The 18828-nt window shown below is 42.6% G+C and overlaps 1 protein-coding gene across 2 annotated transcripts in view; it reads left to right on the forward strand.

Moving 5' to 3' along the window:
- Positions 1-18828, forward strand: part of TTC39A (tetratricopeptide repeat domain 39A) — a 104588-nt gene that overhangs the window by 57781 nt on the left and 27979 nt on the right. For both annotated transcript variants that reach the window (XM_040360502.1, XM_040360503.1), the window contains 4 exons: positions 3505-3604; positions 10999-11064; positions 16032-16140; positions 17673-17740. In XM_040360502.1, coding sequence (XP_040216436.1) covers positions 3505-3604; positions 10999-11064; positions 16032-16140; positions 17673-17740 — 343 coding nt within the window. The remainder of the gene's footprint in view (positions 1-3504; positions 3605-10998; positions 11065-16031; positions 16141-17672; positions 17741-18828) is intronic.

The raw sequence follows: 18828 nt of genomic DNA on the forward strand, positions 1-18828 counted from the left end.
TCTATCTATATATCTATCTATCTATCTATATATCTATCTATCTATCTATCTGTCAGATTATCTATCTATCTATCTATCTATCTATCTATCTATCTTTCTTTCTTTCTTTCTCCTCCCTTTCTTTCTTTCTCTTTCTTTCTTTCTTTCTCCTCCCTCCCTTTCTTTCTTTCTTTCTTTCTTTCTCCTCCCTTTTTCTCCTCCCTTTCTTTCTTTCTTTCTTTCTTTCTTTCTTTTCTTTCTTTCTCCTCCCTTTCTTTCTTTCTTTTCTTTCTTTCTCCTCCCTTTCTTTCTTATTTTCTTTCTTTCTTTTCTCTTTCTTTCTCCTCCCTTCTTTCTTATTTTCTTTCTTTCTTTCTCCTCCCTTTCTTTCTTTCTTTCTTTCTTTCTTTCTTTCTTTCTTTTCTCTTTCTTTATTTCCTCTTTCTTTCTTTCTTTTCTCTTTCTTTCTTTCTTTCTTTCTTTCTTTCTTTCTTTCTTTCTTTCTTTCTTTCTATCTATCTATCTTTCTTTCTTTCTCTTTCTCCTTTTTCTTTCTTTCTTTCTTTCTTTCTTTCTTTCTTTCTTTCTTTCTTTCTTTCTTTCTTTCTTTCTTTCTTTCTCCTCCCTTTCTTTCTTTCTTTCTTTCTTTCTTTCTTTCTCCTCCCTTTCCTTTTTTCTTTCTTTCTTTTCTCTTTCTTTCTTTCTTTCTTTCTTTCTTTTCTCTTTCTTTCTTTTCTCTTTCTTTCTTTCTTTCTCCTCCCTTTCTTTCTTTCTTTCTTTCTTTCTTTCTTTCTTTCTTTCTTTCTTTCTTTCTTTCTTTCTTTCTTTCTTTCTCCTCTCTTTCTTTCTTTCTCCTTTCTTTCTTTCTTTCTCCTCCCTTTCTTTCTTTCTTTCTTTCTTTCTTTCTTTCTTTCTTTCTTTCTTTCTCCTCCCTTTCTTTCTTTCTCCTCCCTTTCTTTCTATCTATCTTTCTTTCTTTCTCTTTCTTTCTTTCTTTCTTTCTTTCTTTCTTTCTTTCTTTCTTTCTTTCTCCTCACTTTCTTTCTTTCTTTCTCCTCCCTTTCTTTCTTTCTCTTTCTTTCTCCTCCCTTTCTTTCTTTTCTTTCTTTCTCCTCCCTTTCTTTCTTATTTTCTTTCTTTCTTTCTCCTCCCTTTCTTTCTTTCTTTTCTTTCTTTCTCCTCCCTTTCTTTCTTATTTTCTTTCTTTCTTTCTTTCTCCTCCCTTTCTTTCTTTCTTTCTCCTCCCTTTCTTTCTTTTCTTTCTTTCTCCTCCCTTTCTTTCTTTTCTTTCTTTCTCCTCCCTTTCTTTCTTTCTTTCTTTCTTTCTTTCTTTCTTTCTTTCTTTCTTTCTTTCTTTCTTTCTTTCTTTCTTTCTCCTCCCTTTCTTTCTTTCTTTCTTTCTTTCTTTCTTTCTTTCTTCTCCCTTTCTCTCTTTCTTTCTTTCTTCTTTCTTTCTTTCTTTCTTTCTTTCTTTCTTTCTTTCTTTCTTTCTCCTCCCTTTCTTTCTTTCTCCTCCCTTTCTTTCTTTCTTTCTTTCTTTCTTTCTTCTCCCTTTCTCTCTTTCTCTCTTTCTTTCTTTCTCCTTTCTTTCTTTCTTTCTTTCTTTCTTTCTTTCTTTCTTTCTTTCTTTCTTTCTCCTCCCTTTCTTTCTTTCTCCTCCCTTCCTTTCTTTCTTTCTCCTCCCTTTCTTTCTTTCTCCTCCCTTTCTTTCTTTCTCCTCCCTTTCTTTCTTTCTTTTTTTTTCAAAATTATCTATCTATCGGTGAAGATGGGGGGGGGGGGGCGCCCCCGGCTTTGCTCGCACAGGGCGCCTGAACAACTAAGGCCAGCCCTGGGCGCAACCACAGCCCCTGTTCTGTGTGAGCTCGGCTCTCCTCTCCTAATCGCTCGTTGTGCGCCGCCACCACTAATCCCTCATGTGTCCCGCTGAGCGCCCTGCTGCACTGTTACATCTTCTAGACCGGTCACACAGCGCTGCTCCAGGACTCCTTTGCTCTAGCCTGTCCCTCTGGTGCAGCGCTGTGTGTCTGTGTGTGCAGCGGAGGGGCGGGGCTCAATGGAGATGGGAGCCCGGAGCATTGAGAGGAGCAGCTGACCTCCGTGGAGTGGGAGGATGGCGCTGGCCTGGTCTCGGCGGGGACACTGTGGAGCGGGAGGATGGCGCTAGCCTGGCCCCTGAGCAGAGACTGGATGATGGTCGATGACGATGAAGCTAAAAAAACCAGCCGAGGTAGGAGGAGGACGGATCCCTTCTGAACTACATTACACTGTCTGTGGAGTGCCGAGTGGGGGTTCTGTCTGTGTGGTGTGTGTGAGAGTCAGGTGGGCCAGTCACAGTGTATGTGTCAGGTAAGGGGGGTCAGTGTGTCAGGTGAGGGGGGGTCAGTGTGTCAGGTGAGGGGGGGTCAGTGTGTCAGGTGAGGGGGGTCAGTGTATGTGTCAGGTAAGGGGGGTGTCAGATGGGTCACATGTGTTGCAAGGGCAGAGTAAAGTGATGTCAGGGGCACAGCGGGGAGGGGGGGGGGGGGGCAAAATTAGGATTCGCCTAGGGTGTCAAAGATCCTTGCACCGGCCCTGATTACACTGTTAGGGTTTAATTTAAGTCATATGTTCAGCTTTTTGGTAAAAAAAACAAACAGTTTTGTTCCTTCTCTTCATCATGTCTTTAATGACTTGTGTAGAAGCATGCATAAAAGTAAATGCACCGATGGTAAGGGAATAGAGACAAACATTATATAGAAGATATTCCTAGCACCTCTTTAAATGTACATGCTCCTTACTTATCCCTACCTGTCTTTTGAGAGTTATCCTGGGGACCATGCACCTCTAAATGGATGCAGAAGAAGTCTTCTCTGATTTTAATCTAATGTCGCGTACACATGATCGGAAATTTCGACAAGAAAACCGTGGTTCTTTTTCCGACAGAATTTTGGCTCAAACTTGTGTTGCATACACACGGTCACACAAATGTTGTCTGAAATTCCGACCGTCAAGAACTCGGTGACGTACAACACTACAACGAGCCAAGCAAAATTAAGTTCAGTGATTCCGAGCATGCGTCAAATTGATTCAGAGCATGCATGTTTTTTTGTGCGTCGGAATTGCATACAGACAATCGTAATTTCCGACAAGAACTTTTCCCGTCGGAAAATTTGAGAACTAGCTCTCAAATTTTTGCTGTGGGAAATTCCGACAGAAAATGTCCGATGGAGCATACACACGTTTGGAATTTCGGACCAAAAGCTCACATAGAAATTTTCTTGTCGGAAATTCAGATCGCGTGTATGCGGCATTAGTTTAAATGAGCCTAATAACTTAAGATTACTTTGTTAGGAAATTTCAACTTGTTGGGCCCAATAGTGTTCCCTGTAGAATTCTCAAAGGACAGCAAGACAAAGAGAAATTGTGAATGATTATGGTTGTAAGCTTGCTTGACTTGAACATATTCAATAAAATAAATATAATAAAACGTGTTAAAGTAACTAAGGTTTTAAAGGTTGACTTTTCTATTTTTTTTTTTTAAAGGGAGCTGGATAATCTACAGAAATGTGCTAATTATCTGAAAGGGGACAACCATTGTCACTTTGAAGGTGGAGTGAAGCTGGGTGTTGGAGCATTCAATCTGGTATGAAGTTATATACACATCATTTATGAGTAATGTATGACTCACTGATTGTGGCAGATGTTACATCCATTGCTTCCGGGTCTAAAATAACAATAATAACCCTAATGGCTTAGCAGTGTCCTTATAACTTCTTTTGTATGTTGGTATCCAAAATGTTTTTATATAGCTGGATTCAGGTAGTTGAGCCTAACGTTAGGCAGGCGTAGCGTATCGCATATACGCTATGCCGCCGTAAGTTAGAGAGGCAAGTGCTGTATTCACAAAGCACTTGCGTCCTAAGTTACGGCGGCGTATCGTAAATGTGCCGGCCTAAGCGCGCCTAATTCAAATTGTGAAGAGGTGGGCGTGTTTTATGCAAATGAATCGTGACCCGACGTGATTGACGTTTTTTACGAACGGCGCATGCGCCGTCCGTGGACATATCCCAGTGCGCATGCTCCAAATTACGGCGCAAAGACTTATTGGTTTCGACGTGAACGTAAATTACGCCTAGCCCCATTCACGGACGACTTACGCAAACAACGTAAAAATTTTAAAATTCGACGCGGGTCCGACGTCCATACTTAACATTGGCTGCGCCATATTTTTGGTGGAATATCTTTAGGCCTGAAAACGGCTTACGTAAACAGCGTATCTTTACTGCGACGGCCGGGCGTACGTTCGTGAATAGGCGTATCTCGCTGATTTACATATTCTAGGTGTAAATCAGCGTACACGCCCCTAGCGGCCAGCGTAAATATGCAGGACGTGCGGTGACGTCATCGCGTTAGGAGGAAGGGCTCCGCTTCACTTGTTCGCCGGCCGGCAACAAACAAAACTTTTAAACGTCTGATTTACTTTTAAACCATGTGAGTAATTTTCGGATTGCTTTTTTATAAATAAATACATCTTGCGGTGCTATACTATGTCTGCCTTCTCTTACTTATGATTCGTATGGTGGTGTTTGGTCATACGTACGGGAGCTAGGGGTGGTACGATTCCCGGAAGGAGGATCCCCCTCAAAAGGCCGCGGCTGGGTTATAGCCGACCGCTGTATACCAATAACCCTCTGGTAAGCTGCTTGACATAAGTGGTGGTGGGCTTTCACCTAGAGCGTGCTGTGGATCCACGGGGTGATAACTGCAATCTGTCACAGAAAGATTCTGTCCAGTGGAAGGACCATTGTTTGTTGGTTATTATCCGGATTCTTAAAGGACGGGAAAAAAAAAAACTTTTAATCACTGAGTGTGGACTGTTCTTTAACATTGCTCAGACCCCCCTAGGGCCGGAGCAATACCCATATTTTGTGTGGACTGGGTTTACCCAGTCTGGGTTCTATAAGCGCAGCTTAACCCCCCTTTTCCCCGTAAATATGCAGTTAAGATACGACGGCGGAGGATACTTACGCCGGTCGTATCTTAGCAACATTTAAGCATATCTCAGTTTGAGCATACGCTTAATGTTACGACGGCGCGGATTCGGAGTTACGACGGCGTATCTACTGATACGCCTGTCGTAAGTTTTCTGAATCTGGCTAATAGTTTACTTGTACATGCATTCAATACAAGAATATTACTTACTGTACCTACATTTTCCCGGCATGATGTTGCTTGGGGTCTCAAGTAGGTCAGAATGTGTTCTGCCATTATTCCTTAGTAAGACACTACAGTGTATTGTTGGTGGTCTGCGAGTGAGCTTTTTAGCTTTATGCCAATGGTTGGAAGGTGGAGATGAGTGACTTTTTATAACTTTTTATAACTTTAAAACAATGCATTGGGCTCATGCCTTAGGGTCAGGCATTAACAGGCCATATAATAATTAACCTAATAGTCTATAGTGCATGAATAATTTCTTATTTATTTTAAATTATTTTTATTGTAAGAATATAAATTGGAATACAAAACTAAGCCTATTGGTGAAAACACACACATTAAAAGACAAAACAACAAAAGGCAAGGTAATTGGTAACCTAGGCTTATTCTATGAAGAATCTTATAGTGCAGGGGTCTCCAAACTTTCTAAACAAAGGGCCGGATTACTGTCCTCCAGATTTTAAGGGGGCCGGACTGTGGCCATCAGGAGTACAAAATCCCCCATCATTAGTGTCATTTGACCCCATCATTGGTGTCACTGGGAGGAATTCTGCCCCTTCACTGGGAGAAATTCTGCCCCATCACTGGGAGGAATTTTGCCCCATCATTGGTGTCATTGGGAAGAATTCTGCCCCATCATTGGGAGGAACTCTGCCCCATCATTGGTGTCATTGGAAAGAATTCTGCCCCATCACTGGGAGAAATTCTGCACCGTCACTGGGAGGACTTCTGCCCCGTCACTGGGAGGACTTCTGCCCCGTCACTGGGAGGACTTCTGCCCCATCAATGGGAGGAATTCTGCCCCGTCATTGGGAGGAATTCTGCCCCTTCATTGGTGTCATTGGGAGGAATTCTGCCCTTCATTGGTGCCAATGAATAAAAAAGCACCCCAATGGCCGGATAAAATCAAGCAAAGGGCCACAGTTTGGAGACCACTGTTATAGTGTATTAATCTGTCTCTGGCTGAAACCAAGCTTTGCATAGGGTAGTCCCAAACATCCTCCCAGTCTTCGGAATCCAACTCAGGGACTTCCTTCCACTAGCGCGACAATAGTTTGTCGAGGCCAATGTGAACAGAGGGTTGAAGAGACTTATATATTGAAGAGAGTGGTTTACCCAGACTATCCACCCGTAGAATAGCTTCAGTTCTGGACAAGGTTAAGGTTATGGGCTGATTGCCAAATTGCATCTGAAAGGCATGTCTCAACTGAAGGAACCTAAAAAGCTATGAATTAGGGAGCGGCATGAATAATTTCTTAACTCCTTGCAGCTTGATATGCCTTAATGGTCAGCCCATAGGTAAATCTTGGTGGGCATATAAGAAGTTTCTAGCTTCCTTTATGGCTTCCATACTCCAATAGTGGAAACCCTGCCTTAATTCCTTACACTGTTGCTGTCTATCTGTGAGTTTAAGGTGTTCTCTCCCAACATTTTGTGTTCTAGCACAATACTATAACAAGTCTGGAACTTGATCATAACAGGCACAGAAGGTGTGCAAAAACAGGAACTCAAGCACAGATACTCACCAATGGTATAATTTCCAAGCACCTACTGGGTTGGTCCTTTACCATAAAGAAACTTTTGTAATGTTTAAATTGGTAAACGTTTTAACCAATGTCCAGCACAATAGAAAAACATCCAATCTTGATTTCATCCCTTAAATATCCACCATTAAAAACGAGTCCAAGGTTAGGCTTGGGTGGAGGAACATGAATATGTTTCAGTGTCCCTCCTCACCCTCGCCAGTGTTTGTGGTTTCTGGTGTTTTAAAGGGATGGGATAAGTGACATTCGCAGGATAGTATGGCCTATTGGAAAGGCTTTCCTAAATGAGTGCTGTAAAAGGCTATGTGCAGGGTTTCCAGACTCCCAATGTCCCAGGTGGGAAGGCCTCAAGCAGACTTTTGTATAGAAACAAGTGCCAGGGGGACTGGGGCAACTGATATTTGTCCCCTTCACTGGTGACTTATCTAGCTCCCACGTGTCCATATTTGTTTCTGGTAGACTACTCAAGTGCCAGGAAGGAGCATACTGGGTGGTATTCCTCTAATCTACCAACTCCTCCAAGAAATTGCAACAGAAAGAAAAAAGATGTATTATCCATTATTTGTTCATCATTTTGCTGCCTGTAGATACAGTTGTGTTCAAAAATTTGCATACCCTGGCTGAAATTGTGAAATTTTGGTATTAATATTGAAAATTAAATTGTATTTAAGGATAGTGATTAAATGAAGCTATTTGTTATCACATAGTGCTTTGGCTCCCTGTTAAATGATAATGCTAATATAAATCACCCAAATGGCCCTAATCAAAAGTGTACATACCATGGAATGTTTGGTCTTGGTACAAACACAAATGGTGACACACAGTTTGTTAGCTCTCACATGGATGTACTTGGGGGAAGGCTCGGTTTAAGGGCTTCTGGTGGGTCACATCATGCAGGACATGCTGTGACTACTGTGGACTAAGACTGCTGTGACTTGCAGTCCATCGGAGACCGAGGATCCGGAGATCAGCCGAGACTTGGATAATGCCAGCAATGGATTACTACCTTGTAGAGGTATGCCTGGGCAGCCAGATAGGCATAAATAGGGTTCTTCTTATGTTCTTCATAATGTTTGTCATGACACCCAAAGGGGGAGGCCAGTAATGGTAAAAGGTGTCATTTAAAAACAGGATATCATAATAAATATACATTCTATTTTGTTGTTTTTGTTTGGTGGATGCTCAGTTTTTTCCGCATATGAGCATAACTTATTTTTCCAAAACGTTGCCTACTCAAGCATTACTCTCATAGTGTGAACCACCCTATGCTGCTATGGGATATCTCTGCACATTTTAGAATTTATAACTGCCTGACAGAACCTGTCCCAGTGGGTTCCTTGCATGCCTATGAGATGCTCAGTGTCTAGAAAGTACACAGCCCTCTTCCTAATGGACCAGACACCATAGAAGGCATCCTCTTAGCATGAACAATATTGTATATCTAGGTTCAATGTAATATTTATCTATAGCCCAAACTTTTTTGCAGTGTTGGATAGCCTAATAAATGGTTAAAATCATTATCATTTTTTTCTGTTAGTGGCTTTATGGGGAGATTTCTCTTTGCTTCCTATCTGGAAGAAACAGCAGGAAGTGAGAAAGAAGAGATCTCTCAAAAGTGAGAGCAAAAATCCCTTTTGTCAGTTGACATCAAGACAGGTGCCCCCCATTTCATTTGGGATTCTTGCATATGATCACCTGATGGACTAATAAGGAAGCCCAGCTTATAATATATATGTTGTTATGTATGTGCTATGAACAAAATTGTGCTGTGACGAAACATGAGATTAATTACCCATCAGGGATTCAGTTGTTATTGTACTTTTCAGCCTTTGATCTTGGCTCTCTAACTAATTTCGTAACTCCATAGTCAACTTAAGATAATTTCCTGTTGGAGAATTCGAGATGGCCTAAAGCTATAACAGTCGCTCCCAACATTATAGAGCTGATCTCTGAACCTTAAAGCATAATTAAAATCCCATAATCAATCCAATCAATCCTTACGTTACTAGCGTTAGAATGTATATTTACTTGCTTTAAACCTTTAACATTTCTTCTGTTGCTTCTTGGTTTCTGGCCTAGGCCAAAATGATGTGATTTATCAAGAACTTTGACTGCCCTGTGTAAGGGAGCGCTCGACAATGGCTGTGAACCCTCTGAGCCAAGACATAACCCATAGGCTCCCATGGCCTAGCCCTTTTTGGTGCTCGCTCCTCTTCCCTGCAGCAGCAGCTCACTGACACAGGGATGCTGGAGCTGCAGGATCACGTAAGTCACTGAAGTCCTGCTGTAGGGACAGTCAGTGACTAAGGACATGTTACACGAAACTGCTAGAGGGTTTTGTTATTAAGGGCTCCTTTGCAAATCAATTTTCCCACCACTGCCTGCTGAGATAAATAAATACATAGCCAGATTCAGAGAGAGTTACGCTGGCGTATCAGTAGATACACCGTCGTAACTCTGAATCTGCGCCCTTGTAAATTTAAGCGTATTCTGGAAACCAGATACGCTTAAATTAGGCTAAGATACGAGCGGCGTAAGTCTCCTACGCCGTCGTATCTTAGGGTGCAATTTTTCCGCTGGCCGCTAGGTGGTGCTTCCGTTGAGTTCGGCGTAGAATATGTAAATGACTAGATATGCCGATTCACGAACGTACGTGCGCCCGTCGCAGTAAAGATACGCCGTTTCCGTAAGAGGTACGCCGGCGTAAAGATAAAGCTGCCCCTAGTTGGCCTAGTCAATGTTAAGTATGGCCGTCGTTCCCGCGTCGAAATTTGAAAATTTTACGTCGTTTGCGTAAGTCGTCCGTGAATGGGGCTGGACGTAATTTACGTTCACGTCGAAACCAATACGTCCTTGCGGCGTACTTTGGAGCAATGCACACTGGGATATGTTCACGGACAGCGCGTGCGCCGTTCGTAAAAAACGTCAATCACGTCGGGTCACCAATCATTTACATAAAACACGCCCCCCTCATCCTCATTTGAATTAGGCGCGCTTACGCCGGCCCCATTTATGCTACGCCGCCGTAAGTTAGGAGGCAAGTGCTTTGTGAATACAGCACTTGCTTCTCTGACTTACGGCGGCGTAGCGTAAATATGATACGCTACGCCGCCGGAAAGATGCGCCGCCGTACCTGAATCTAGGTAACAGTGTATATATATATATATATATATATACACACACACACACTGTATATGTATGTGAGTATATATACTATATGGTTAAAAGTATTGGGATGCCTGCCTGCCTTTACACACACATGAACTTTAATGGTATCCCAGTCTTAGTCTATAGGGTTCAAAATTGAGTTGGCCCCGCCCTTTGCAGCTTTAACAGCTTCAACTCTTCTGGTAAGGCTGTCCACAAGGTTTAGGAGTGTGTCTATCGGAATGTTTGACCATTCTTCCAGAAGCGCATTTGTAAAGGTCAGGCACTGATGTTAGATGAGTAGGCCTGGCTCACAATCTCTGCTCTAATTCATCCCAAAGATGTTCTATTGGGTTGAGGTCAGGACTCTGCACTGGTCCAAATCATTTGGTGGAGGGGAGATTATGGTCTGGGGTTGTTTTTCAGGGGTTGAACGTTGCCCCTTAGTTTCAGTGAAGGGAACACTTAAAGTGTTACTAAAGGTTTGTTTAAAAAAAAAAAAACATGTCATACTTATCTCCGCTGTGCAGCTCGTTTTGCACAGAGTGGCCCCGATCATTGTCTTCTGGGGTCCCTCAATGGCTGTCTCGGCTCCTCCCCGCATCAGCTAACCCCCCTGGGAAGCGCTTTCTCAAGGAGGTTACCTTTCGAGCGCGATCCTGAGTCCAGCATTTGCGTCCATATCCACAAATGCCGGACTAGGCCCCCGACCCCCGGCGCCTGCGGGATTGACAGCTGCGGGAGCCAATGGCTGTGCTGCTATCAATCTATCCAATGACGAGCTGAGAAGACCTGGCCGAAATCGTGCAAGTTCTCGACGTGGGACTTTCGAGGGCTCAGATAAGTAAACGAGGGAGCTGGGGGGTGGGTAAGCATTGGATGTTTTTTCACCTTAATGCATAGGATGCATACCAGGACATTTTTGACAATTCCATGCTTCCAACTTTTTGGGAACAGTTTTGGGGATGGCCCCTTCCTGTTCCAACATTACTGTGCACCATTGCACAAAGCAAACCATCCAAAATGAAGAATCATTTTGACATTAATAAAACGTATCGTATTTGTGAAAGCTATTTTAGTTCTCTGTCCATATATACTCTAATATATTGGTGTCTCTTTGATCTCCTCATAGACTCTATCAATGCTGCCCACCAGGATATTGCGACTCTTGGAGTTTGTAGGCTTTTCTGGTAACAAGGTAAGATATTTCTAGCATTATCTCCTTCCCCCTCATTGTATTAGTATAAAGCAAGGACATGCGGTGAGCTCAGCGGCTGGTGAGTCACTGACTAGTATCAGATACACACAGGTTACATATACCCCGATCGTTAGAGCGAGAGCAATAATTCTAGCACTAGACCTCCTCTGTAACTCTAAACATGTAACCTGTAAAAATGTTTAAAGCATCACCTATGGAGATTTATAAGTACTGAAGTTTGGCGCTATTCCACAAGTGTGCGCAATTTTAAAGTGTGACATGCTGGGTATCTATTTACTCAGCGTAACATCATCTTTCACATTAAACAAAAAAATCGGGCTGACATCACTTTTTTTTTATTCGTGAAACAGTTTTTTTTTAAAATTGCGTTAAAAAAAATTGCTGCACAATACCGTGTGACATAAAAAGTTGAATCGACCACCATTTTATTCCCACAACAATATATATATAGCGTAATTTTCTAGAAAAATTATGATTTTTACATGTAGGAGAGAAGTGTCAGAATTGGTCTGGGTGGCGTGGGGTTAATTACCATAAGTAAGTAATATACAAATAATTATTATATATTGTTTTTAAGGTCATTTACTATATTTTCAAAATCTGTACTCAAGCAGGTGGCTTAACGGACAAATTCCTAAAGTTTGAAGTTATAACTTCCAACCAGTAATTTCACAGTAAATGGATAAATAATAAATTATTATGTTATAATATGTAGCATATAAATATAAGATTTAGCTAGAATATAACAGTACCTTTTTAACAGAATCAGTTTTTCCCTCTTAGCTGTGTGAGAAAAAGGATGGTGGTAAATCTTATACCCATAAACACGTGTTTTTTCCTTGTAGTTGAGAGGGCTGGGCTGGAAGACACATGCCCCCTTCTATGACACTGCAGTGAGAGGTGTGCCTCTACTGCAGCATTTTTATTGGACAGCTGGGACCAATGGTACTCTACCATTGGTTCAAGACTCCAAGCTGTTCATTGAGCTCAGTGCCTCTGACAAGAAATGAGAGGCACTATGAGCTCATCCGCTCAGTCTGCTGCAAACAGCGTGTCAGCTTGTATTTAAAGCAGAGGTCCACCTAAAAAAAACATATTAAAAGCCAGCAGCTACAAATACTGCAGCTGCTGACTTTTAATAAATGGACACTTACCTGTCCAGGGTGCCCATGATGTCGGCAGCCGAAGCCGAGCAATCGCTCGGCTCTCGTCTGCCCCCGCCGCCATCCTCGGTGAGGGAATCAGAAAGTGAAGCGTTGCTGCTTCACTTTCCGGTTCTCTACTGCGCATGCGCGAGCCGCCGTGCGTGTCCTCACTGGTCCCCACTGTTTTCTGGGACCTGTGTGTTTCCCAGAAGACAGCGGGGGGGGGGGACTTGACTTCCGCGGGAGGCTATGCCCGGAAGTGGGTGCAAATACCTGTATTATACAGGTATCTGCACCCCCCCCCCTGAAGGGTGCCAAATGTGACACCGGAGGGGGTGGAGGGTTCCGAAAAGCAGAGGTTTACTTTTTGTGTGGACCTCCACTTTAACCTCCCTGGCGGTATGATTCTGTCTGGAATTACGTACCAAAAGCGGTACAATTATTTTGCAAGGAAATTTGGCGTTCTATACTGTAGGCCTGTAATTCTTAGGAATAACTCATTTAAATCTGACCAAACAAGAGTCTAGAAGGCATCCCAGGTATGATTTTTTTTTTAAAACAAAATTATAAATTATAATATAATAAATAATTATAAATAATTATAACAAATAATAATATAATTATAATAAAAATTATTCAATAATGTAATCAACTCAAAATCACTGAAATTTTTTCAGTTGCAGAATTGTCGCTGTCATTACTTTTATTTTTTTATGACGTATTTCCCCACAAATCGCTATCGCACAATTCTGCAAGTGATAATAATTTATTATCGCTGTTTTCTAGCTGATCTAAAACCATTTTTGACATAAAGGGACACTTTTGGACAATCTACAGTTTTCAGGCAGAAAGAACAGTTTTTATTATATAAAAGTACATGTAGGACACTGGGCAGACCACTAGGGACAAGGGGGGTGTATTTTTTACATACAGTATCTATAAGATTACAGTATACTGTATGTATAGTATTTGTTTACTTTTTTGAATTTGGCGCTGTTCTCCGCCCCCGTGCGTCGTAACGTCGCAGGGAACGGAGATCGGCGGCACACGGGGAGACTGTGAATCGAGCGAGGACCCGCTCGCTCACACAGTGGGGTGGCATCGCAGGATCCAGGGACAAGGTGAGTAACTTGCCTGTGGATCCAGCGAAAGGTAAGCCGCGCCGCTGCACGCTCTGCACATCTACCCCAAGCGTGACTCGGGGATACCGTTCTTAGCATAAAAAATTCACCCCGAGTCACGCTCGGGTTTACCGCTAATAGGGGGTTAAAGTGAGCGCTCTGTATTTAGCTTCTGATAGGCTGCTCCTTGTGCAGCCTCATATCTCTGGAACCATGGGTCATAGGATCTAGTTTTTACCAGTGGTGTGGTATGTTTTAGGCAACATACCCCCCAACTTTGGTGTCTCTGTGACCCCAGGTAGCCGAGCTACGACTCTCAAAGCCTGATTTTTATTTATTTTTTGTTCTTATGTTCATGACCCTGCCTCACCTGCCTCCCCTGACTGCACGTCCCTGGTATAAAGCAAACAACCAGAAAGGCGGAAAAATAAAAGGATCCAATTAGGAAATACAACACACAAATTTCACAGCTCTGCATAATGGCTTAAAAACAAACGCCAATACTAGAATCAAAACCAACAAGAGCGCCTTGACCTAATGCAACAAAGTTTCTTTAATCAGCTTATTAGTAATAAAATGGATAAAAATGAGCAGAACTTATCTGAAACCCCAATAGGACTACTGAAATGTTGCCACAGATACCCTGTAAAATAATAATAAATGCAGCCTTCACATCTAATGCCGCGTACACAAGACCGTTTTTCATGACGAGAAAAATGCCATCTTTTAAATTGGTGTGTAGCCTCCAGAGCATTTTTCTTGACGAGAAAAATGGGCATTTAAAATGTAGAACCTGCTCTATTTTTTCCTGTCATTTTTTCACGTTGTCGTTTCTCTCGTCGTGAAAAACGGTTGTGTGTAGGCTTTAACGACGGTTAAAAAAACGCGCATGCTCGGAAGTAAGTTATGAGAAGGGAAATTTGCATAATCAGCTCAAAGGGTGTCGCCATTCGAATGGAACTTCCCCTTTATAGTGCCGTCGTACGCGTTGTACGTCACCACGCTTTGCGCAAGCATTTTTTATCACGAATGTCTGTATGCAAGGCAGGCTTGAGAGGAATCACGTTGAGAAAAACGTTTTTTTTTTTACATCACATGAAAAATGGTCGTGTGTACGCGGCATAACACCTGATAAGCTGCAATATATACAATTTTTTGGATCTTGGGTTTAGATAAAGAGGGACTCCAGCCAAAACCAAACAATTTATTTTGTGTTTAACCACTTAAGGACCGCCTCCTGCAGATATACGTCGGCAGAATAGCACGGCTGGGCATAAGCATGTACCTGTACGTCCACTTTAAGTTCCCAGTCGTGGGTCACGGATGCGCGCCCGCGGCGCGCGCCCATGATCCAGGCCGAAGCTCCGTGACCGCGGGACCCGCGGACCAGATCGCCGCCGGAGTCCTGCGATCGGTCCCCGGAGCTGAAGAACGGGGAGAGCTGTGTGTAAACACAGCTTCCCCGTTCTTCACAGTGGCAGCTTCATTGATCGTGTGTTCCCTGATATAGGGAAACACGATCAATGATGTCACACGTCCAGCCCCAACCCCCTACAGTTAGAAAAACATATGAGGTCACACTTAACCCCTACAGTGCTGCCTAGTGGTAAACTCCTAAACTGCAATTGTCATTTTCACAGTAAACAATGCATTTTTATAGCACTTTTTGCTGTGAAAATGACAATGGTCCCAAAAATGTGTCAAAATTGTAGGCACAGGTGAAGCATCCAACTTCACTGCTTGCAGCCTGTCAAAGTCAATGGCAGGCTGAAATATGCAGGATTGGACTGAACACTGTACCAAGTGGTGCTCAAGTTTAGGGCCCTGTGCATTCAGGTATAAATGTCTGAAACGCAGAATACCTACATATTGGGGGAGAAACGCATGAAATCTGCCCGATATGCTGCCAGTGGAGACAAGTCCTAAAAACAGCACAGATCATTCCATAAAAGAAAAAATATATATTTGGTTAATTATGCATATTCAAATGTTTTTTTTTTTACTAATCCATATAAATACTCTTGTGTACGCATGTTCCCAGCCCCTTTATCCAGATGCCATATTTATTTATCTGTAGACTTTTAACTGGATTTTATATATTTAGTTTCCTGTATGCTTTGCAAAGTTTTCCTCCCAAGCTTGATGCTCCCAGGCCATAGTTAAAGGGTCACTAAAGGATTTTTTTTTTTTTAGCTAAATAGCTTCCTTTACCTTACTGCAGTACTGGTTTCATGTCCTCATTGTTCGTTTTTGCTTTGAAGTAGCTGTAATTCTGCTGTGATCTCCACACTTCCTGGTTGCCTGTTTCCTTATAACCATGGTACTGGGAGATTTTCACGGTGGTCTAAGCTGTCATTACTGTGTGTCTAAAACTCCAATCAGAACCAATCAGATTCATTTTAAAAACAAAACACTGCCCTGGATTTGTTTGTTTTTGTTCTGTGAGTCTTCCTGACTTACCTCTCACCCGGAACTTCATGTATGTACCTTTAAAACCGAAAGTGAAACTAGAGGCACATTATATGATAGATTAAATTCAATTTTTAATCATTTTTAAAAGGAATCAGTTAACTTTTATGTCTCTATACCCAATAAACAGTCATTTCAGCAAAAAAAAATTTTTTCCTTTAGTGACCCTTTAAGACACTGTCATTCATGCCTAATATTTAAATTCCCACAGGATTATGGGCTGATGCAGCTTCAGGAGGGGGCAGCGGATCACAGTTTCCGGGCCTTGCTCTGCACTCTTCTGCTTCTTTGCTATCACACCTTCCTGAGCTTTGTATTAGGTGAGTGCGCTTCACAAATGAACTTAATCTGTTTGTTTAATGCCAGCATATTACAAGACATTTTATAGTAGGGTGACCGTCCCCGGATTGAGGACACTGTCCCCGGACAAAGTCTGTCCCCGGATTGGATTTGAACAGGGGCTGGGGCAATTTCAAAGACAGTCAGTGCAGGATTAAAAAAAAAAATCTGAATTACACACCTCCGCCACTCCTACTAGCTTAAGGGGTGTATTTTTTCCATTATCTGTGCCCCTTTCTGATGATCATGTGCTGGTCGGAGCAGAGGGAATATTTCTTCAGTTTTGGGCACATGCCCATTCAGCTCCGCTCGCATGTTCTTCTGCCTTGGCTCAAGTCCCGGCCAGCCACCTGCCTGCTTATCTCCTTGCCTTCCCTGGCAGAGTGATCTTCCTCCACTCCCCACCTAGTAGTAGCCGGGGGCTCGGAGAGTGAGACTTGACAGGCTGGGAGCGGCGGGGCGAAGGGCAGAGAGTCGCGAAATGCCGCCATTACTAGTAAAAAAAATTCCCTGGATTTAATTTGAAAAATCTGGTCACCTTATTTTATAGAGTATAACAGTTTACACTCTAATGTCTACCCTACACTTACCCAGACATCCCGCAGAAGTAAGCATGTTTGTTCTCATGCCAGTTTAGACCAAAGCTATGTAAAGTGATTCAGTGATATACCTACAGCTAGTAAAAGAACATAAAAGTAAAGCTGTGATTTTTTTTTTTTATGCAGCCCGATAGCAACTTTACCCTCGCCACTCCATTCATTTTTAGGAGTGAAGAGGAATTCTTAGTACTTCTGGTTATGGGGAAAAATAACTACAATGTGACAGTGCTGATGCCTTTTGATTGGCCCAGCACTGTCACATGGGGGTAGTAGAGGGTCCTCAACCCTGTGTAATCTATGTCTGGGGTTAACTTGGAATTTAGACAGGACTTTTTCTGCATCAAAGTACTTGGGTACTTTGTTGCAGTAAGTGGGCTTGGCACTATATGACCATATAGTGATATAGTGTGACCAAACCCCCATATTTTTTTTAATATGTTCAGGTTTTTAAATAGCCTTACAGGATAATGTAATTTTTGCATGTGTGCACTGTAATCTGTTTTGTACTGTTTGTTGGTCTTATAGCAGCACCATCTTGAATGTAAACGCATGTTAGGGTGTGCCCCCCAAGTATGATTTTGTATGTATATTGTATGGACCAGGTTCCTTGGGCTGGAGCACCCCTCCCCCTCCACATTACCACTTATTAGTGGCCACCAGTGCATAGGAGGAATCCCTTCAGTTCTCCCACATAGAGGAGTTTGTGTCACATGGTTGAGACGCAGGATCTTTGATTCTATTACTAGGGTAGGATCCACAAATTTTGGGGTACTTTGACGTAGTAAGTGGGCTTAGCACTATATGACCATATAATGTGACCAAACCCCCATATTTTTTTTAATATGTTTTGGTTCCTACCTATGTTTTCAATTCTTCTATTTATACTACAATGTATTTCTGTTATCTGCATCCAGGTACTGGTAAAGGAAACGTGGAGGAAGCAGAGAATCTGCTACACCCGTATCTCAAACGCTATCCCAAGGTAAGGGAAGTTCAGCTTAAGTTTCCCGAATAATAACCTAGATTTAGAGATTCAGTTCATCTGGCATGGGTTCTATCTATCTATCTATCTATCTATCTATCTATCTATCTATCTATCTATGAATTTGTCACAGGAAGCAGCGGACACTGAGGCCACAGCATCCATACCAAACATTCTGTTTTCAGTGCAGCTCACTCCTGCTGAGCCTGATAAAATCTCTGCCACCCACTGTGCCCGTCAGACAGGCATAGCCACCAGTGGCGGCTGGTGCTCAAAATTTTTGGGGGGGCGCAAACGAAAAAAAAAAAAAAAACAATTGCAGCCTCACTGTTTACCCACTATATTTCACTATGGTTAAATCATGATGTATCATTATCATTATTTTCTCTAGTAAATAGTAATTTTAACCATTCATTTATTGTTCAACTGACACTCACTGGTGTTTGTTTATATCACAATATTTGTAGCGCGACTCCTTTTTCTTCCATATATGCTTGATGTTGTATGACATCCTTGAGACGCAGCTGATGTATGCACTTTATTTCTTTTTTTGGGTATGCGCAATAATCTTTTTCTTCCTCACTGTACGTATCAATTGTCATCACTGTGCCATGCCATCAAATGCAGTCACTGTGCCATCAAAACGCAACCACTGTGCCATGCCATCCAAACGCAGCCACCGTGCCATCAAAACGCAGCCACTGTGCCATGCCATCAAAACGCAGCCACCGTGCCATCAAAACACAGCCACTGTGCCATGCCATCAAAACGCAGCCACTGTGCCATGCCATCAAAACGCAACCACTGTGCCATGCCATCAAAACACAGCCACCGTGCCATCAAAACGCAACCACTGTGCCATGCCATCAAAACACAGCCACCGTGCCATCAAAACGCAGCCACTGTGCCATGCCATCAAAACGCAGCCACTGTGCCATGCCATCAAAACGTAACCACTGTGCCATGCCATCAAAACGCAGCCACTGTGCCATGCCATCAAAACACAGCCACTGTGCCATACCATCAAACGCAGCTACTGTGCCATCAATTGTCACCACTATGCCATCAAACACAGCCCCCATTTGTTG

The sequence above is a fragment of the Rana temporaria genome, chromosome 7, assembly GCF_905171775.1.
Source record: "Rana temporaria chromosome 7, aRanTem1.1, whole genome shotgun sequence".
Classification (NCBI taxonomy): domain Eukaryota; kingdom Metazoa; phylum Chordata; class Amphibia; order Anura; family Ranidae; genus Rana; species Rana temporaria.